The 22,911-nt window shown below is 43.9% G+C and overlaps 1 protein-coding gene across 5 annotated transcripts in view; it reads left to right on the top strand.

The window, feature by feature from the left end:
* diaph2 (diaphanous-related formin 2) overlaps positions 1–22,911 on the top strand; it is a 621,385-nt gene that overhangs the window by 33,144 nt on the left and 565,330 nt on the right. For 4 of the 5 annotated variants that reach the window (XM_056275993.1, XM_056275983.1, XM_056276006.1 and 1 more), the window contains 2 exons: positions 2,738–2,842; positions 8,312–8,332. In XM_056275993.1, coding sequence (XP_056131968.1) covers positions 2,738–2,842; positions 8,312–8,332 — 126 coding nt within the window. The remainder of the gene's footprint in view (positions 1–2,737; positions 2,843–8,311; positions 8,333–22,911) is intronic. The other variant, XM_056275999.1, reaches the window with a different exon arrangement.

Here is a 22,911-nt window from a genome sequence, read left to right as displayed (position 1 = left end):
CCGTTGTTTCTTGCCGTGGAGTCTGCTAGGGTACAGTGATGGACTCTTAATGTACGGGGGTCTGTACTGGGAGGATGTTTAGGCGAGGATGTAGCATTCAACAGTTCACATCATCATTTAAGCCAGCAGCGTTACTGCTTCACCAGCCCTCATCTGACAACCTTGACACCTAAACCCTGTCTCATTTACATTCAGATCAGTAATGGTCCATAAAACCAGCCAGGCGGGGTTGTGAGGTGACTCTTGTGGACAGACAGCTGAATTTGTCCTTTCTATCTAGACAACATCCCCCGGGCAGCATGGGTCTGTCAATAGCAATACCAGCACATTTGAAGTGTATTTCTACTGATGGGTTGCGAGCGCGATTTGTGATGCTTTCATCTGTCAGCCAGTGCCAAAATCCTCATAAATATGACATTCTTACCCTGACCGATTTGAACTGATTGCTGTCCCTGGCATTGCCAGTGCCAATTCTGCACACTGTCAAGTGCATGTGGCTTTGAGAGAGATCAGATAGAAACAGGGAGAAGAGGTAGGACTCGAAAAAGAGTAGTAACTCTGCAGTCTGGTTGGAGCTAGTTTTAGGTTTTACATGATTCTTTTTGCCCCATTGCTAGAATGAACCCTTGCACTAGTAAGCCCGTGTGTGATCCTTTGGCCGTTAGTTACCTACAGTACCAGGACACTAAATCCAGACAACCAGCGAGCCACTGTGTGTGCCCTCAAAACTCTCCCCATGAATCAAACTTGGGGGCAGTGGACACAATAATCGATTTGTCACAGCTGAGGCAAAACACATTGTTTTTTCTTTCCCGTTTGTTTTCATTTCTTTTTACCTCTTTCTACTCCACTTAAAACCACTTTTCTCATAGCTTGGCTTGTATCCATATCCATTTCAGCTGCAGACAGATATTATGGTGGCCATTAATTATCCCTGCCTGCAAATGGCGGCCTGTGGATGCCCAGTGTCCCCAGGCTGCCTGTGCGCTGGCTTGGGCTCTTTCCACAGCCACAGACTCTGACTTTTTTTCCCCTGTCAATCCTTGGTCTGCTTTCCAGGGATGTCAAAGTGGCAGAGTAAAAGGCATGTTGATTCAGGCCAATAATAGGTGAGGCCAGTTCGCGTTAATAGCTGCTAAGCAGAGCTGGGTAGACTGAGATGGCAAGATCTTCCAGAATATTTCCAGATAACTTCACTATAGTGGATGTGGACTCCATTTTAGTCTTTTCAGTTACCCAAACAGCCTAGTCAGAAATATCTTGGGACTCTGCCATGCAGCCTATGAGGGTATAATTAATAACCGAGCATAAATAATTTTGGAGGCAGAATGTGGAGGGCTCATTTCTCCTGTTTGCCCCTTGACGAGCGTCCCGCAGGCCCCACCACCACTCCTCCCTCCTTTAACGCACTCTTTCTTCTCCCTGCCACATTTCACCTCGGTTATTGAATGCCAATTAAGCAGGCAAATTAGCAGGGTTCAGAGATTAATTAAAAACCCTGCTGGTTTGCGCGGTTAAAAAAAAAGAAAAGAAAAGAAGGCCAATTGTAAAAGTTTCAGCTGTAATTTTTTTCACCCTGTGTCACAAAAAGGATGTTAATGGTTTTCTCGCTCTGAGGGTATTTACTGGAGGAAATGTAGTTAGAGGAATTTGGGTCATGGCGCCCGTGGATGGAGTTCTTGCCCACACTCCACAGAGCGGGTAGTGTTGAATCCAGATTAGCTGTGGCAGGAGGTTCAAAGCACTATATGATACTGCTTTCTTATTGAGGTGACATGAGGTTTCATCTGGTCGATTTGCCAGGCTTTATGTTGGTCACTGCCACAGTGATTCGGACAGAGGAGGGCTTCGCTGCCAAATGAGATCACCATAACCAAATGACATGCCCCCTTCTTTTTTTATACTGACCAGCAGAGGGCAGCATGCCTCCACAGCAATATCTTCCATGTCATAAAACTCCAAGCAGGATGTTTTTTTCCTTCTTCTCTCTCCCTTTTTATTCTGTCCATCTATTTGTGTGTGAGTGCCCCTGATAAACATCCCCCCCATTCCCCCCATTCCAATCATCATGTCATTCCCCAGCTTTTAGTGCTCTGTCCGGCCTTCACGTCATCCCCTCATCTCCCTCACATGAAAGACCTCCTTTGTGATGCAGAATGAAAGTGGCATGAAGATAATACTCCCAATAAGACACAGATCCTGCCTGTCCATTCTGTCTGGTGTGATTGCATGGCCTTGATAGAGGCAGTGTTGTTTGATGCTGTTCTCAGCGGTGAGCCGCTCAGTATGCTGCTGTAACCTTGCTGCTTTTGTTTTCTGTACTAATTATCTCTTGTCATTATTACCTGTTGCTGAACCTCCTGAGCTTGGCGGAGAGCAATAAAGATGGGGAGAAAATGTCCCCTGACTGTAGCAGGACAGCTCACATTCAAAAAAAGCTTTATTAGAATAGGAAGCGCGTTATGGACTCGGGTCTGAGTGCTCTTTCCTGTTATCGTTCCCTTAATTTTTCTCCTATTCTCTCTCATCACTGACAGTTTGGACAGTTTAATAAGGCAGGAATGCCATGGACGTAACTGTAAAAAAAAAAACATCCTCGAGGTTTTCCTTTTTTTTTGCTTTATAACCCATTGAAATCTACTGTTCCAAATGTATTTAGTGGCCTTTGTTCCAGTTATTATCTTGTGTAAAAATGTTCTCCTCACAGTCCATGTTGTCTGTGCATTTGTGTTTCCAGGAGGACATGAACTTGAATGAGGAACGCAAAGCCCCTCTGCGTGGGAAGGATCTGAGCACCAAGCGCGAGATGGTGGTCCAGTATATCTCAGCCACTGCCAAATCAGTAAGTGAGAGAGTAAACCATAGAGCCCCTTCTTAGATAGACTCTCTGGTGAGCGTGTACTGTCTAGTTGTAGTGGGTGGGATGAAAAATCGTGACATTCTCCATTCTCCTCCACATAAGTTTAACTTGATCTGCTTTCTGGTTTTCTCTGTCTTCTCATCTATCCTTTGCTCTCCTCTTCCTCCTTCTTCCCTCTGCGCTTGAGCCTCAAGTCTTTGCAGCTTTTATTTATTTTTCTGGGTGCTTCTCAGAACGCTCTCGTTGGACGGTGTGCTCTCAGTTGCTTAACATTTGGCAACGGAGAAATAAATTTTCATTAGAATTTCCATTGCGTGTTGTCCAGCCATGCATGGTAATCTGGAACATGCCTCTTTGATCACACTAAATAAAAGACGGCAGTTACGCCATTGCATCTCATGGCTAAGCCCTGAGTTTAAGGATGAGTTCCCCCCAGTTCTCTGTATGAAGTTAGGGCTACACCGTGAGGTGAGGACCACATCTGCGCAGAAGAAAAAAAATGATATCAGCCCCTGTCAATCTCTGACTGTGGTGCCCCCCAGTCGTTATTTATTACCTTTCCTCATTGTGATGGTAATTAAATGGCATTATTGATAATGATGATTATAAGAGATGATTGAACTCTTCCCAGAGCACATTATGCTTTATGATGAATTATCCAAATGAAGAATCTGTGCAGCAAAAGGACAGAGGACTGAAAAGGATAGACTGTCTGTCAGGTCCTTGCTCCCGCAATCTGTGGGAATGAGGACGAGAAATGCTTGAATGTCACTGACTGTGCAGAATGTGTCTGTGCACCGATTTGTGTGTGTGTGTGTGTGTGTGTGTGTGTGTGTGTGTGTGTGTGTGCACGCGCACATGCATGTGGACCTACACATCCACACTTTGCCTCACACTGCTATCATAAGATAGGAGTGGGCAGGGAACCGGCTTAGTTTAAGCTCAGGAGTGCAGGGGACATCTATGTATGTTTGTGAGTGATAAGTAAGCTGCACCGCTAACAAATCCTCATCCTTAGAAAGACAAAAGGAACACACAACCTGTTTTGTCTGAAGAAGAAAAAAGGCAGCATTACTCAGCAGGCTAATTATAAATAGCCCCCCCCCCCCAATTTGTTTGGTGACTGATGTATCTTAGACCAAAAACATATCCCATGGCCATTTGAGCTCCTGAAGACCTGTCAGTAGATGAAGCAGAGAAGAACAGAGACAGTATATTCTTTTCAGCCTCGAAGTGAACGTGGAGCCGTAGCCTTCCAGCCCGCAGCTTGAAATAACACTGTCTAAATGAAACCCTTGAGTGTTCAGAGCTCAACGGTGCCTTTGTTCATGCAATTTGGTTATTCATATCTTTCAACGTGAGTGGAATGCTCACTGTGAAAACTCGTGTTCGACCCCAAATCAGCAAATTTCCCTGAACTTAAAGCGAGCACAGTTTGATTTAAGACCTCAGAAACCCTGCGTCAGTTAAAACTTTAAGACCTGAAGTTGGTTTTCCAAAAGCTGGTTCAGTGTTTTATCCAGATGTTTAAATCTAGTCGCTTCAGTGTGAAAACGTTTTGCCATTCTTCTGGGTGGCTTTTTGGAAGAAGCTATCTGGATGAATGGCGAAATGTCTTCACACTGAAAACTAACATCCAGTGAATAGATATAGATCCCTTCAGGATGTTTTACTACCTGGATGACTGAAATGATTCTACATGGACATGAGTCAGTGATTGCCTCAATCTTTTACTATATATGCTGGTTTAGAGGAAATGAGTCCTTTTTTGAGCAGGGTTAAGTCACTGCAAATTCAAAGGAGTTGGAAAATAAAAAATAAAAAGCACATCCCTAGAATATTTTTTACTGTTCTTTTTTTTGTACTGTTAGTTTTCATCTGGGTCTTCTAGGGCCTACCGTACTTGAACAGCACTATCATATGTTCGAACTGAAAAAGAATACAATTTATTATGTTACTTATGTGTGATCAGGAGTGTATGGGATTGTTGCATTTTTGGGATGCCTGAGTCTTTTTGTTCGGCTCTGGTGTCTTTGTCTTCAGTGGGTCTAAATCTTTTTATTTTCTCTTCCTCTACCAAAGATGATTACTGCCTTGCAAAGTTATTTTTTTATGGCTACAGTGGGAATTTTTTCTTTTTTCAAGGAAAACAGACTAACGTGCAGACCTTCATTCACGTACTCACCTGCACACTGACTCACTCACTCACACAGAATATGCATGCACACTCACTCACTCACTCACTCACTCACTCACTCACTCACTCACTCACTCACTCACTCACTCACTCACTCACTCACTCACTCACTCACTCACTCACTCACTCACTCACACACACACACACACACATTAATGCTCTCACACACCATGTATTCTGCTTTCTCTGTTCATTCTAGACTAAATCATCATCATCATCATCAATACCACTATTATTTACAAATTACACAGATATATTTTCCTTTTTCACTGCTTTGCACATCTTATTATCTCTTCAACATTCACGATAAAGGTTGCTCAAAGGACAGCCCCAGTGTCAATAAATGTCATCATCTTCCTGCATGCCCTACATTAATACTCGTGACTCCATCCATTAAGATGTGAAAGTCCATCTATCCCTCTTAAACTACAACTAATACAGAGGCTGTTAGGCCTGCTGAGATTGCATTGGGGATGGAAGTTTAAACATGTAAATATTAGTGGAACAAGAATTATTCCCCGGTGTCCTACTCTCTTCTCTTCTCCTCTCTTCTCTCCTGTCTCTGCAGACCTCTTCCGTGGAGAGAGTAGCAAGTTGTTTTGGTGCTAGACAAAAAGCAAAATAATTCCTTTTGCTCCTCCAAGAAGTAACAACCTAAAACCTTATAATAGTCTCAGATAGTCTTATTTTGATTTATTTCCCCAAACACTGCTTGCATAGCCTAATACTATTTAGACTTTTTCTGTAACACTATTTGCCATGACTTAATAGCCAATGAGAGAGTAGGCTAATTATAATTGTTTACTCTCGTCAGATATGTCTTTTTCAAGGGAAAGAGCTGTTTTCTTTTCCTCCCTCCCTCATGAATTGCCGCCTTCCCCTCTATCTATCTATCATCAGGCAAGATTGAGAACACTCCCAGAATGCACTTCCAGGGTGTCTCAGCAGGAGTCTAGCAAATTGCCACCCGACTCAAAATGGAATTTCTGTTCAAGGGAGAATTCTGCATTGACCCTGTTCATTTGAATATAAGCTGTGTTTCAGTGGTTTCTACTGCTGCTTCTGCAAGGAGTGTGTCTGTGGACGTCCTTGACCAGTGACTTTGCAGGAACATTTGCCTTTCTCTCCTTTTCCTCCTCATCCTGTCTTCTTTCTCAAATAAATGTTTGCCAGCTCCAACTGGGGAAAAAAAAAAACCTGCCAAAGCATGCCTTTTGCACTAATGCAATCACTCATCCCTCTGAGAGCAATGAAAAAACATTGACATTGTCTCAATCTTTTGTCATGTATGATTTCCTTTTTTGTTTCCAATGTGTAATGTCTCAGAGTTTTAGGAAGGTGTGATACCAGGGTCTTGAAAGGGGGAGTGTCCTGTGTTTTCTGCAGTCATGTTGCCATTTCAAATCAATATATTGGTTGCATCCACCAATGTGCCACCTGTTCTCTAAATTGAGCCTGAAAGTTGCCCAGATAATCCAGGCCCTTTACTGCCACTACATAGATATCAAGAGTTCAAAATCTAGTGTTCCGTTTCAAAGACAAAATAATAATGTATTTGTCAGAGAGAGTTGGTAAAGACCCTTTCTCATTTGTTGACAACTTGTCCTCGTTTGGTATACTTTTTCTTCCTTTCTTTTTTATGCTAATGAACACCTGAGATGCTCATTACCATATCACACCAGGTACAACCTCAGCGCTGCTGAAGTTATTACCTGAGGCGTGCTTTTTTTCACCTAAGAACTGACAGCAGTTTTGTCCCTGTTTTAGTGAGAACAAGGTGTTACATTGTGTGCAAATTTGAAACAGTGCTAAGAGATATTGTGCTATTCCCCCCCCTCATTCTCCTCCCCAACTGTTGCCTCTTTGTTGCTGAAGAGAGTGTCTGTTCTTTAGGTCAAGCTGCACTTAAACAAGCTCCAGAGACATGATTTCATGATTTTACTTTGTAGTCATAAGAGCACCGCCTGGAGAGGTGTGACCTTGGCCGCAGTTTGCCTCAACGTGACTCATATCAAGGTGCCTGCAATATACCTCATAGTAGGAAACCTTAAAGTGTGACAATGACAAGCTACAGTCTTAAATGGACCGGGGGGTTGGGGGGGGGGGTTGGCTCTATTTTAAAGAGTAGCGTCTGATCAAGAGACAGCATATTTACAATTGACTTTATGGCAGTCATAAACATGGACTACGATGGGAAACCAAGCATCAGACGAGACACAGAGTAGGAGCGTTTGCAAGGGGCAGTAAAATGGAGGGAAAAAGAGGGGGGTGGACATGAAAAATAGTTGAGAGACAAATAGAGAGCAAGAGAGCCGACAATATGAAATATTGGAGAAATAGAAGAGGGTGCATGGGGTGGGGGCTGTGAGTCCTGTAACTCCCTGTTAACAATGCACATTGGAACCTGGAGCGGAGAGATGAAGAGAGAAGTGCTCAGCTGCAGATTAGAATACATTTACTTGCCCGACAGACACCCTCCCACTGCGAAACAAACGCTATAGTTACAGTGATGGAAAAAAAAAATGCTTCTGCTACCTGCCACAGTTGACAGATAACAAGGTTAAACTCCAGGATTCATGCTGACTGCGTGGACGCAAGATAGCTCCGCCACACAAATCTGACACCTGAAGTCCAACAATGATGGCAGCTGATTGATTTTAGCGCAGTGAGACTCTTTGCAACTTGTTTGTCCGCAGTGACCCCTTTCCTTTTTCAGGGCTAAATTTGCACCAATCAATCAGTTGCAAGGACAAACATAATTTGGCCAGTTGATCATTTAGCAAATGCATTCAGAGTAGGTGTGCTTTGTGTTAATGCATATAACACTATCTCGTCTACAGCCATTGTCATTGTCTCCTGTTGATATGAGGAAATAATTTCATCACCAGAAAATGATTCCAAATGTTATACTTTTCTAACATCGTCTAAATCTTTCACTGAGTCACAGACTATTAGGCTGAGTAAACAACAGTTTAAAAATTTGAACCTGTGCAGCTGCCAAATTCAGACACTTTCTTTTTCAATACATGCCCCTGATTGTCATTAAAACAGCTTAGTTTCTCTAGTTGTCCATTAAAAGTATTAATATTAAAGTGTGTGCTAGTTGTGTGAAGGATGTGTGCAATGTAAATACAAGATTTACGCTAATGCTTCTTCTACCTGTATTGTGGAGAGGATTCTCTGGCCTACTAATGATTGTGCTGTTTGTGTCTCTTTGCACATTAACTCGCCTCTTCGCTGACCGCTGCATGCAGATAACTGGGAGCAAAGTTTCGGTAAGTAGCCCATTATTTATTTGGCTTAGAGTCTTGTTCTCACCACGCATCTGTCTCCATTCTCCTGCACCCCTCCCCTTCTCTTCTGTCTCTTTCTCCCCCTTTGAAAGATGTAGTTGGGTGCATTCCATAATGTGCAAGACAGGTTATTTTTTACGGCTCGGATTTTTATTTTCAGCCTTGATATTGCTAATGTGCTGTAATTTGGAAGGGCTATAAATTGCCAACACTATTCCTGTATGTGAATGGTAAAACTGTCAAATGAGTGATTTTGAAATTATAAGCCTGAGAAGGAACTGGGAAGCCTTTTGTTGGTTTTTGCTGTTTCTCTTATGAAATGGATTGGGGTCTACTTCCACTAAGTATCTGAATGTTTTGCCACCAACAATGAGCAATAGTTGGTAGTAAAAAGTAATCATAATTTACAATTAAATCTGTTTATTCAGATTTCTTGCACCTAAAGGGATTTCACTGTGCTCATTTTGTCTTCAGACAGTGCACGTACTGGGAAATATATCACCTGATAGGGGATCTCACACACACACACACACACACACACACACACACACACACAAACACACACACACATTGAGTTTATGGAATATGGAACAGCAGGAAAGATATTAAGTGCATTCTTTCTCCCTTACACAGAAATATTGGGCTGCTTTAATTTAGTGGCATCCTTCATAGCCATACATTTGAATTTGTTGTCAACATCACTGTCTCCGTTCCACAACATGTCTTCTCTTGTCTCACAAATGTATGCTGTTGTTTTTGTTGTTGCTGTCATTTCACTTTCCTTCCATCTAATTTACAAAAGGCTCCAATAATCTTTATACATATAAACTGTCAACTGTCAGCTGATGTTTCTTCATTTCTCTGCACTGTAACATGGCGATTGCAGATCGGCTCTGTCAAGTTTTCACAAACTGGCACCCTGCTGCCTTTGTAAACAGCTGGGCCTGTTTTCTGTGGTGCTTTCAGGAAAAAAAAAGGCTCAGTTATTGCTTCTGCTGGTGTTGAATTGTCACCTTTAATGGTGTTTCATTGCTTTGAGAGAGCTTCTTAAGGATTAGGGAGACTGTAAAGCTTAATGGGAATGAGGACAAGGTAAAGCAGCACACTGTGACCTGGCCTCTGCTCTGCCCCAGCACCCAGACAAACCTTGCTCTTTGAGGCATTTTACAGAAAGACGTTTCGTATCGATTGCTTTTTTTTTTTTCTCTCTTTGTCAAACTGCTCTTTTGTGCCTGGTTATTTCTGCAGGAAGAGTGGGTTTCAGCTCGGCTTGTGTGGAGCTGGATAGAGTAGCTCTCGATCAGCAGCAATGGTCACATTGTGCACAATAAATGGAATATGACAAAGTTACCCCAGCTCATGTATCATGACCACTCATCTGAGATGTAGAGGTCCACTTTCAGAAGTTGAGCAAACCATGTCAAAAGGTGTCAAGATCTACCCTTGTTATCAAGAAGTTTCTTCAAACTCGAGGGTGCCGAGCCCATTCTACCTTGACCTGTGCGACCTATGCATCAATCCTGCAATAGTGACCTGCACAGCAGACTAAAGTAGTGAATACACAGAGCCGTCAGTCTTAAAAGCCTTGCTTGGAAGCTAAAGAAACAGAGGGAGAACATTTAGCCTGGTTAGCCGATCCCAGGGCTGTAGTACAGTTAGCTCCCTGCTTGGCTGGCAAATTCCCATTTTCACGCTGTCAGCGTGCCTCTGAGGGGGGGAGCCTGCTCAGATGGAGAGTGTTGGTTAGGATTGTCTAAAGGGAGCTTGCAACACTTACTCCTCTGTCTGAGGCATGAAATCTCTTTGGCACTTTCCCCTCCCCAGGTAGTGAACGAGACGGGGAGTAGGGTACTGTGTGAATTGGCTCTAATCCAGTCTGGCCAGCGTGTAAGTGTGGGGCGCTGCTAAATCTCATCTGTCCTCTCCACCTCCTTGATTGAGCTTGAAGAGATGATGAGGATCCCGAATAGCTGACCATCAGGATCCCTGCAGGTGCACTGGAACAGTTCAGACCTGGCCATACAGTACTTCTAGGGCACCACATTGCTGCAGCAGGCCTGTTGACCAGCACGGCAGCTTCATCACTCCTATCTCTGTAGAATTTGGGCTGATTCACATCACGACTCAAGCACCACATTATAACAGCCGTGCGTCGATGACTCCTGCAGTGTTATTGTGAAAGCAGACTTCCCTCTTTCTGCAACGCTATTGACAGGCCCTTCAGCTCAGATGGAATGCTGCTGAGACTAAGGGAGTGAGAGCGCGCGTGTGCTCCTGAATGGCTGTCCGTTAGTTTCCATGTGCTGACCTGCAGTGGCCGTCCCCAGACCACAGGGAGGTGATCAATATACCATATGACTAGACGGCCCCCTAAGACTCTCTGTTGCCACGGTAACATGCTGGCGAGTTCTTGACTGTCAGTCGCGTATGGCCTTTGTGTGTGCATGAATGTGTGTGAGTGCACACAAAAGGCAAAAAGTGCTTCACTCCTTCGAGACCAGATGAGTCCATATTGGCAACAGCTGAGCTGGTTTACAGAATTGAGCGTTTTTGTGGTCCTGGAATAATGGACAAAACCTGTCTTTTTAAAATGAATTAGATTGCCATTACCCGCACGGACACTTCAGGATGACCTTTTCTCTTGTAAAGGGACTGAGATATCTTTTTAATGATGATCCTTTTTTCCCAGGGATGTGGCTGAGGGTACTGATGATTGAATAGATTTTATTGTTTTCGGGTGACAGTTGTGAACATTGAACATGACCTGCTGCTCATCAATAGACACAGCGTGTTTGAGATGGAATACTGTCAGAAAAAAAACCCAAAACAAACTTCAGGGTTCTAAGATTTTTATTTTCATTTAGTTTTCAAGTGATATTCACTAAATCATATTACCTTTTAGATTAATTGTCCCCGTCTGCAACCCCTGTACAACATTGGACAAGAAAAACTTGGAATTTACTCCTCAGTGGCTTCATTGTTGAGTAATACCTGTGGTTCAAGGCACATTTCCCATCTGTCAGCTTTGGAGACCATCCTTTTTTTAAACCATTCTTTCAAATTCTGTTTACTGTGTACCATTGGAGTTGATAACTGTTTTCCAAAGAAAATGACCTTCACGAATGTTGGACCTGTTTTATGGGTCAGCTGTATTTGTAGCCTCCTGTGCTCATGGTCGCCTGATGCTCTTTGTGGCTGCCTGTTTAACCCTCTCTCAAGAGTGGCTGGAAAATACTGACGTGAGTGACAAGAGGAGTGAAAAAATAAGTGCATTGAAAGTTAGACAGATAGAGAGAGAGAGAGAGAGAGAGAGGGAGAGGGAGAGAGAGGGAGAGAGACAGCGAGAGCGAGAGAAAGAGCGAGAGAGATGCCTGGAGCAGAGAGAACAGACAGCATCAGCATCATCTGCCTCCTCTTTCACTCCAACTCAGCGCTTGCTCACTGCACCAAGAGCTCATGAAGAACCCTTTAAATAAACTACTCAAAAAAAGTAAAAATAAAATTGCAAGCCTGAAAGTAAATCAAGCCACCCTCTTTACCTTCAGAACCCACATACCTCAAAAGACATTTAGTTTCAAACAAGCTATTAAACTGGGTGCAGAAGGCTGAGCAGATTTGATGTGGCACATGTCCTTGGTGCTTGAAAAGAACGGCGATGAAAAATGAATCAATAGCATGTGCCTCCCATGCCCTTGGCCAGTGTTCACCATAGATCCCATCTTAAATGAAGATCGAGGAAACATGCTGCAGAGGGGACTGTTTTGAATGAGGCATTTCTTTGATTAGCTGAAAGCTTCCTGCAGAGTTCATCTGATCGACAGTGAATATTGTCCAGGACCGGGACGATAAGAGTGTTGAGTTGACAATAAAGTGCTCCATGACACTGCACTGCCAGTAAAATCCCTGGTACACCGTAGCATTTAACATACAAGATATAGATTGAATCTATTTAATGGGTAGACTTTTGCTGCCTCATTTTGTCAAACATGTTTATTTTTTTGAATAATAGTGTGGTAGTGAGGTGTGGTTTAGCGGAGAGAGGGAGCGTGGTTCATGGGAGAGCAGATGCAATAGGGAACCTGATCAGCCTCAGATGTGCTGAATTAACATATATACCGCGGTGAAGCTGGGTGCTGGACTGACACTGACTGAGACACACGAGGACACAGGGGAAACTCAGAGCTGGAGAAAAGGGAGCCACACGCTCTGAAAGTAAAAGCGCGAGGGAGCTGCTCCAGCACCTGAGCACACCGGCCTGTGCGAGTGAAAGAAACAGAGAGAGAGGGAGCGAGACATTGTCAAAGGGAAAGCCTGTCTTACCTCCTAAACAGTGTCTTCCTTCCATTCAGAGTCCTCCAGTGAAACGGCCTTGCCACTGATAGTAATAATAATAATGATAATAATAATAAGAGCAATTCTGATCCCATTTGTTTCCCTACTCAGGGAGGTTAGCGGTCAAGGTCATCTGCAGAACAGCCCTCCCCTGGATCTGGCAGCAATATGGGGTCCAGGTTAAAGACAAGACCACTTAGCAGGGCAGGTTCTTTTAGCACATTTATATATATTCACAATGACTGATAATGACAATGAATGATAATGCCCAATGACTGGTGGGATAGGCTCTAGCATCCCGCGACCCTAATTAGGATAAGCAATTAGGATAAGTGGCTTGGATAATGGATGGATGGATGGATGGATGGATGGATATTCACTATGCATTTACATATACTAAACACAAAGCTCGTTTAGGATAATGAAAGCAAAGTAAAACAAAGTAAAACAAAAACTAACCAAGGAGTGACACTTTCTTTAGTTTTCTCATCAATATAATCACTTGTTTTTTTTGTTTATTGTTTTTGTATTATTGTTATTAAGTTTGGAGTGTCACAGTCAAAATTGAGAACAGAGTTGAGTGGTTTTGCACTTTTCCTCAGGACTCATCAGTCATTCTGAAGTTGCCTAGAAATCAGCCAAGATGACAAGAAAAAAAAAACTAAATAAATATTCGTTTTAACCCCCCCCCCCACACACACCCTTTGAGCTGATGCTTACACGTCGATATAGTCACTTCTTATGCAGACACCTTTTTGCATTCAACTTATAAAGTACTAATTGGGAAATGTCAAGTGGGCTCTGACTGATTAATTCTTTGTCCATTCTGGAGACGTAATGACTATTATACCTCTTTGTCTACAAGAATACAGTGAACTCATATTGGATTTTAGAAAGCGAAGGGATTTGAATAATATTGCTTCCCAATTGAATTAGACCATATAGTGCTGAAGTACTCCTTTCTGTCTCCTGCTATTAATAAGTTTCTCTACGCTTAGGCCTTGAAGACTACTTAAGAAAACTACATAGCAAAGGGAAATATTTAAGATTATGTCCACTTGTAGAAATTTACATCTCTTTTTTGTTGAATGTTATATACGTATATCCTCATGATGCGGAGAACCCTGTCATATTCACCAAGTTATCCTCGCTAGTTTCCACTGAATTGCTTGTCTTTAAGTGTACATTGTTGGATTGGCTTGACTTAAACATGGAAGATGAGAGAAGTTTAGCTTAGTAAAAAACAAAAAAACAAAAAAAAAACTGGCTGTGGAGGTGGGCTGGGGTGTGTGTGGGTGGGACACCAGCTCTCGAGACGACTCGCACCCTTACAATTTACCACCTCATGTTTTGTGTTTTATCTTTTTTCTTCCTTCCTTCCTTCCTTCCTTCCTTCCTTCCTTCCTTCCTTCCTTCCTTCCTTCCTTCCTTCCTTCCTTCCTTCCTTCCTTCCTTCCTTCCTTCCTTCCTTCCTTCCTTCCTTCCTTCCTTCCTTCCTTCCTTTGTGTTCCTGCATTACACAATGTATGTCCTTTAAAAGGCAGAGACAGTCGGCCCTGTGCCTTCAGAAGGAAAAGGCTGGGTCTTGTTATTGTGAAGGGAACCCGAAAGGCTGGAGTGGTCACAGTGTGCCCGTACTGGATTGAAAGGGAGTCTGTGGCAGTACTTTAGAGTATGGATGAGTTTTTGTTTGTGCGTGTTGGCATGGGTGCGCACATGAGTTCTGTTGCATCTGTGCATATGCTTTTTTCCCTGCACTTGGATATGACGGCAAGTATATTTTTAGAGAGGCAGCAGACCTGGATGGTATGTAGGATGTTTGGTTGCTGATGATTGCATACATGTGAATTTTGTCTGCGTGTAAAATATAAAGCTGTGTACACACACGCACATATCGCATACTTTGTCAAATATACCACTAATGATGCTTGTCAGTGCTGTTTGCAGTCTCGCTTGCTCCCTTCTCCCCTACATCTCCGCCACACTCTCCACAGCACCGCTAGCATTGCTTGGCGCGGCGGGAGGCTCCTGCAGGGCCGCATTAGGCTCCATAAACTTTATAGCATATTTTTACAGCCTGCCTCTCTGTATGCGTCCACCATCGCATCCCATCGCATCTGCTTTAACTGTTCACACAGCTGTGAAATTCTGTGTATCTCCCAGTTTTATGGTTGCCCGCTCCCCCTCAGTCTCTTCAGATTTCTTCATCTGCTCCCTCAGCTCTCTGATTTCTTTTCTCTCCCCGACTCATCTGTTTATATTTAGTAAATTATTTTTTTTGATGTGATGGGGTTGATCCTGTGTGAAACATGGCCCGTGTCCGGGCTTTTGTGGAATTTTATGTGCGAACGTATGTTGGGGGACGCGCTGTTGCGTCTATGTTCAGAGAGTTCGACAGCCACTCCCCTAATGTTCATTTTTCCCTGCATCTTTGCCAAATAAAAGTGGGATGTCACAGTGACAGACAACATGTCGATGTTCCCTCCAGTGTGGACAGAGGTTACCGAATTGTGTGCATACTGCCCATCTATTAAAGCAATCTCTATCTCCTACTGGAAACATGTGTTGATGAGGAGGTCAGAGATCTGCTTTGGACTCTTAGTTGTCAGTTCCTCTTCTCAGCAACTGAGGGGTAGCCGCTCACAGGAACTTAGGGTCAACATGAGGGGAAGCCAAAGTTGTTTTTGCTGTGGGGCTTGGGGAGAGCCACATTGATGGCCTGTTTATAATCCCCCCTACTCTTGCAGTAAGCTCACCAGGCCCTCGGGGAGCCCCCCCTCCCTATGCTCAGCCAACTAGTCCACTCAGCACAACAGAGTGCTAACAAGGTATAGTCTCTCCCTGTCAGCTTCAGTGCTTTCATACCACTGCCATACTTGGACGCACAAGAGTAAAGCCACATAATCGCCTCATCAACAGCCAGCGCCAGCAGTCGATTCCCCAGACAGCTCCCCCGCCTCCTGTAATGATTTGTGATATGATCAGGGCCCAATCACTCGCTGTTTGTTATATTGTCTGGCTTGCTGGTCCCTTTTTAAGGGTGCCCAAGAGAGCTAGGTCACCATTTTGAAATGTTATCTGTTTTCACCCTCATCTGCTCTACATGGGGTTTCGCCAAACCTTGCTGTGCACTTAAGGGAAAAGAGAAGGACTGGGTGCATCATCAGGGATATTTACAGCATCATCACACTGGATCCCAGCTTCATCCAGCCTGCTGAAGGTTCATCACACTCGTTGCCATCCACACAGCTGTTGGCTTTTGATGCTTCTGGCCAGACAGAGTCTGCAGTGGCTGCAGAGCGCCGGCGGTAATTGTAGTACTGAAGGCCAGCACTTGGTGGCAGTGGACTCCCACCTAATTGGCCATTTAGTGTGGCGCATGTGGGGCATGAAAGCCACATTGTTGCTATGGAATTGACCTAATGGGTTTCTCACATCCCATGTAGCACACCACTGTCTGCCATTAATGCCATTTGTAAGACGTCTGATCTTTAAAAGGGGGAATAAGTGCGAAATGTCTCAACAGCATTCAAATGGATGTTTTCTCAGATCAATAGTTTCCCCCTCCAACCTTAGACATGCAGGATAAAAAAAGAAGAAAAAAGAACAGATACATCATTGCTTTCTTACCTGTGTACAGTTTTGAAAGGCAGGGCTGTCTATCACATGGTGGTGGACAGTAAGCTTCTGGTGGTTTGACTCTACTTTTGCTTTCAGCGCTTCACTTGCGCCATCAGCACCTATAAGGAGGTGTGCTTTACTTCACTCGGTATCGACAAGAGTTCTTGTATTGACCACACTTTTATGCAATCAGAGCTGAATTATTTATCAGGCCGGCGCCACCGTGATGAACAGATGCAGTCCCTTGCTAAGAATACATTGGTCATGCTCGGAGAACCGGCGCATTTAAATCACCATGTTTCTTCCACTGTTTTCTGTCTCTGTGTATCGGTTATGTATTCCGCCCATAGACCAACACCACATGACCATTTCACCCCACTTATTTATTCCACTATAGTAGCTTCCCCACAGAGACACACCACGACAAAACCTCTATCTCTTTCCTGACCCTGTCTCACCGTGTGAGTCGAATTTGCTCATTGACACCCTAGCTTTTGACATGACACAGACTCTGAGCCAAACACACCTTATGCTGAGACGTATTCTTGGCTGGCTATGGCCCCGTTTGCCCAGATTGTTTCTCACACTCAGACATCGGTGACAGAGACCGGAGGAGGCTCATCCCCGCTCCCCCACACCGCGGTGCTTGTTGCGTGTTACTTTCTCCGTTGTGTCACTAGGCTCAGGTGCCCTCACTTACATGCTACATCAATTTTTAAAGCCCAGCCATATGGTGGTCTTGTTTTTCTTCTGGTCTGTATCTGTGACAAATGAATTTGAGTAAAATAAGACTTATTTAAAAAAAAAAGAAAAGAAAAAAAACCCTGAAAAACTAAACTACTCCCATCTTTTCTAGCCCCCTGAGGCAAATTTGTAATTTGTGATATTGGGCTATACAGATAAATAACTGGACTTCTACCTGATGTTTTGACAAGGGTTAGATGGGTCTTTGGCCTCATCGCTAGGTGTAAAAACCATATCTGGTTCTTCTTTAGAATAGAGCCAATTACTGGAAATTTGCCCAAGGGTGATTTGATGGCTGATGTATAGTGGTCCAGACGGTGATGTCCTTGATGTGGGATATAGACCCAGCGGGTGGGTTGACATCCAATCACGCTGAGAGATGGCTGACCTGCCTCTTAATGTCCTGAGTGGTCCTGGGAGATGATGTCTTGAGTGTGTTTTTGATTTTGATTTTTTTTTTTTCCCCGAGTGTGATTGGTCTAATGTCATTTTCATGCCTGAGAGGTTGGCCCCGAATCAAACAAAGTCCACTGCAGGACATGATAAAAACGGAGTACCTTACATTGCAGACCCACGATGTGTGTAATTACACAGTCATTTAATAAGACGAGCAGCAAATTCACTGTCATGTGTGAGATGTTTTTCTCCCTTTCTGTCAAGACTCCCCATGTAAGCTTTCAGTTAGCTGTCTCTCCTGCCGACGGGTGTTGTTTGCGAGATTGTTTGTGTGTCACCTCTCATGTCTCAGTGTGAGGAGGAGGAATTCGCCACCACAAAAGAATGAAATTGAGAAGGAAAAAAGTTCCTTCCAAGCCCCGCAAGAACAAAAGAACAGGGGAAAAAAAAAATCTTGATGTTATTATGCCGGCAACATCTTCGGAGCTTCTGATATAAATGAACTAAGGGTGCTAAAATTGTCATTTGAATTATGCCTTTCATCTCCCCATGGTTTTTAGTGAAGCAGTTCAGCCTTAGTCTCCAGTGAATGTTTTTTTTTTCTCCCCCTGTTTGCATTTCTGAACAAGTGCAATAACTGTAATGAATTCTATTATTTTAAAACCAATTACTGTTAGTTGGGAGCTTTTTCACTGCTGTTGCCATGCTCTCTGTGGAATAGTTATGCTGCAGTGTTGACTGCATTCAAACCTGATGGTATTTTTTTCCTATTACCCTAACCGCCCATAGTAATGTACTTTTATGGTGTTGCTATACCCCCCCCCCCCCGAACAAAGTATTGCCCTTCTGAAGAAGCAGATATAAAGGAATCAGGAAGGAATACAGGTGCTGTGGTACTTAATTTGTCATGCATTAGTGTATTATGCCTTTTGAAATCCATGCAACACACCATAGGGCAGTGTAGCCTATGACATAGCCTGTAATGACTACTGTTAGGTGATATGTCAACATTTTCCTACCGGCCACTGTCAGCCTAAGAATCGGCTATTGTCGATTATATATCCCCCACCCCCTCCTTCAAATAAACAAATTAAATCACCTTGAGATCTTTGCTAAGCAATTAGCTGTAAAGACAGGCTGAACAGCTGTCTGATACAATTTAAGAAAGAAAAAAAAAAGTCCGATGGCGTCAGATGAAGGACGCCTCTGCTTGCAGCCTCCAAATGAAAACAGGTGGGGATAACATAACTATGCTATCAGATGATATCAGGGTGCACAACTGCACAAACAGTTTTTGGTCTAGTTCTCAAATATGATTTATGAATTGACGTTGCTTTTCAGAACCAATCAATACCCTGTTTTCTGAAAGACTCATTGGCAAATCGATGCAACAAGGACGTGCATATGGGGCATCCGGGTAGCGTAGCAGTCCTTTCCATTGCCTATCAACACAGGGATCCCTGTTCGAATGCCCGTGTTACCTCCAGCTTGGTTGGGCATCCCTAAAGACACAATTGGCCGTGTCTGCGGGTGGGAAGCCGGATGTCGGTATGTGCCCTGGTCGCTACACTTAGCACCTCCTCTGGTCGGTCGGGGCTCCTGTTCGGGGGGGGGGGGGGGAACTGGGGGGTATAGCATGATAGCATCCTCCCAAGCGCTATGTGCCCCTGGCGAAACTCCTCACCGTTGGGTGAAAGGAAGCAGCTGGCGACTCCGCAATGCACCGGAGGAGGCATGTGGTAGTCTGCAGCCCTCCCCCGATCGGCAGAGGGGGTGGAGCAATAACTGGGAAGGCTCGGAAGAATAGGGTAATTGGCCGGAGACAATTGGGGGAGAAAAAGGGGGGAAAAATCCACAAAAAAAAAAGAACGTGCCTATGGCTCAACTCCACCTGACAGTTCCTATTCGCACACACTTTGAATTGCACTTTACAGGTTAATTATTTACAGAGTTGAATTCTTGAGGAGACAGACCATTAGCAAAATAAAAGGTCAAAAATCACAAAAAAAACAACAACAACAACCGCCAATTGGACTCCCGATATAGTCGTCCACAACTTGAAGTGAAACACGGGCGGGGGGGGGGGGGATCCATACTACAGGTTTATAAGTCTGCATCATTGCTTTCTTTTTACAATGCTGTTTCTCAAGGTTTTCAAATGGGTCTGGTAATTTGCTTTCCTCATTCAAAAGAAGAAATATTTCATAGTTATTTTTTTTCATCTTAAGTGCTCCCATTGATTTGCGTTCAGCTCAGTTTTGGTAAAGCCGGGGAAACTCTCTTTCTCCATATTTTACAAAATCCTCTCCAGTGGACCGGTCAGTTCTACATCAAAAGCAGTGGAGATAGGAAATAATAAAAGAATACAAAAGCAGCTTATGAGGACTACGGGAGACAAAGCCAATATTTGATGTCACACTGGATTTAGACATGAGACACCCTGACCTCTTTGACCTCGGGAGCTCTCTGGCTATCTGATTCTCCCCGACATGGGCTTGTATTCCCTGTAAGTACACAAAGATGCTATCTTGAGTTAAGCTAATGAATAAAGACGGGCATGAAAGAAAGGGATATGACTCATTTTATGTGGACAAAGATAAGACACACACACACACACACACACACACACACACACACACACACACACACACACACACACACTGGGTGGAGATAATATGGTGATTGGAAATGAGGCCGATGTTATCCTTTCCTTATTTATCCCTGTTAAATGTAATTAATACTTCATTTGATGAGCAGTTGGGTTTCTTTTAAGCTCACGGCAGGCCGCACAGTGCTCTTTGTTCGTGCTTATTATACTTATTTGTGATCACTAAAGGCTCGTGCTTTTACTGTCTCACAGACACCGCTACCAATTTGCTCTTTGACATTCTGTTGTATTATTTCCTCCTCAAAGCGTTGGGCTAATTGGGGCTCGCCTCCTGATTTTCCAGTGTTAGGAGTTGGGCTGTGGGTTCGTTTTTTAAATTTATTTGTTTGTTTGTTTATTTATTCCGCGATTTTAATCCTTCAAAAGAGCCATTCTTGCTCATCCTGTTGAATCAGTAGCATGCAATTTAAAAAGCTTGGTAAATTGCGGCGAACTCTGCTCTACAGTAATCTTTAAACTCTGTCACTTATATCTGCCTTGAAGTCTCTTTCAATAAGTGAACACACACACACACACACACACACATATAAAGGAGAGAGTCACATTTACTCATTAAAAAGACTGATTTATAGCTTATTTAATAAACTGAAAGGTTACCTCAAAGCAGAGATTTTCTCCATAATTGACCAATTTCTGTGCTGCTCGATAAGCATTCATCTCTACTCAAGACATGGTTGTATCTCTCTCTCTCGCTCTCTGTCTCTCTCTGTCTTTGTCTCGCTGTCTCTGTTTGTCTCTCTCTCTCTCTCTCTCTCTCTCTCTCTCTCTCTCTCTCTCTCTCTCTCTCTCTCTCTCTCTCTCTCTCTCTCTCTCTCTCTCTCTCTCTCTTGTCATCATCAACATTACCAGTGATATGACTTTGTCCTGATTAGCTTATCGAGAAGATATGAAATATTCAACATGTTGTGTCTAGAAGCTGATGGGGGCAGTGTTTGAAACCTGGGCCCAAACGGCTGCGGCATTAGTCAGCATCTCTGAATGTGCCCCTAATTAGCTCATTTTGCCCAGCAGCTGTCTGCTATTAGGACCCTTTGTTCCAGATGTTATCTCATTAGAATGGCATTGATCATCCTAATGACTCAGGAGAGATGATTGGTCCATATTAGTGTGACCTGCTCACAACAACCCCCCCCAAACCCCCGGACCCCCTGCACCCCACTCACCTGAGGTCAAACCACAACGGTTTCACCCGTCCATATGTTCACTCGACAGGGTAAGTATAGTTGCCATTTTCTTCAGTAATGGCTGCATTTGCATGGAATGCTTGTGAGTGTGGGAAGAAGGGATCGGCATATGACTCAGAAGAGAGTGGTGCATAGTCGCTGTGTACAGGGCTAATTTGTGGATGAACTTGCACATTAGTCCCATTCACAGTGTGTTGTCATTAGCCTAATGTTCGTGTACACAGTTCCCTATCTTTGAATTGCTGCGCCCGTGTCACTGCACAAATGGGTTTGCTTTTATAAAAGGATTGAATTGAGGTTCGAATTAAGTGTTTATCTTTGCTCCGCATTACGTTCCGCTTTGAGGGGAAAGGCTATCAATTTGTCTACCAGTTACCTTGCCTGTGAAAGCGAGGCTTTTTAAAGGCAATACTAAAGCAAAGATATTTGGTTTTGTGGGAGTTTTAATTCAAAATGTCCAATAGAAAATGCGACTCAGTATTCAGATTTGGCGGTGATCCTGTAATGAGTGGCCCTATTCACGCTCCTGTCTCATAATAACCTTCCAGTCAGGGCCATTTGGTTTGCATTTGTGTATGTATGTGTGTGTGTATATGTGTGTGTGTGTGTGTGTGCATCCTTGCCGAACAGGTTTAGTGTTCACCTGTCTGTATCTGTGTATGTGTAATGCAGGGTTCATACAGTCATGGTTTTGGTCTTGGAAATTAAGCTAGAAGTTACAGAGAAGTCTTCGAAAAGTTTTTGAAAAACTGTTGAAATGTGTGAACTGTGGTAGTTGTGTTGTTGTGTGTGTCCGATGGGGCTGGGATGGTGTTGGATGGGTGGGGGGTTGCATCCTGATTCCTGATTCTCATCCCTGGTCCTGGAGTCAGAAAGGGCTGCCCCACTGCATTACTGAGTGCTGTGAGCAAACACACACAGAGTGCAGCAGAACAGTGAAAACCTGTGCTTCTCCTCCCTCCTTTTGTTTCTCCCTGCTGGACATCCCAGAATACAGAGAAACTAGTCAGGTATATTACATTCTTTCTGAGCGAGAGAGAGCAAGAGAGACAGTGAGAGAGAGAGAGAGAGAGAGAGAGAGAGAGAGAGAGAGAGAGAGAGAGAGAGAGAGAGAGAGAGAGAGAGAGAGAGAGAGAGAGAGAGAGAGAGAGAGAGAGAGAGAGAGAGAGAGAGAGAGAGAGAGAGAGAGAGAGAGAGAGAGCGGAGGATTGTGGTAAGGCAAGAGGTAAAGTTTGATGGATGGGGATTGAAATGGAGAGAGATAGAAAGGTGAGAGGGGCAGGATTAGAGACAGACAGAGCGAGAGTGGGGGGGCAGGAGAGAGGAGGGGGAAAGGAGTGTTCATGGAGTGTGAGAGAACGAGAGTCCAAGACGGGGAGCAGTGAACTGTCTTATTGCACTCCTCCAGCCTGTCCCTCCCTCTCAGCAGTCGGTAGTGTAACTAATCCTGACTAGGCCGGTTTCCTTGCTCTACACTGTGGAAGCTACCTTCCGCACCACAATGTGCCTCTGCGGTCTACTCATTCTTCGCACGGCTCCTTGTGTGGCAGCAACTGGGGCCTCATTTTCTCTCCGCCTGAGCGGCTCCTACATTAGCTCAGCGCCATCCCCTTTCC

This window comes from Lampris incognitus, chromosome 1 (genome assembly GCF_029633865.1).
Source record: "Lampris incognitus isolate fLamInc1 chromosome 1, fLamInc1.hap2, whole genome shotgun sequence".
In the NCBI taxonomy this organism is placed as follows: domain Eukaryota; kingdom Metazoa; phylum Chordata; class Actinopteri; order Lampriformes; family Lampridae; genus Lampris; species Lampris incognitus.
The sequence above is the reverse complement of the archived record's forward strand: the minus strand, read 5'-3'. Positions and strand labels throughout refer to the sequence as shown.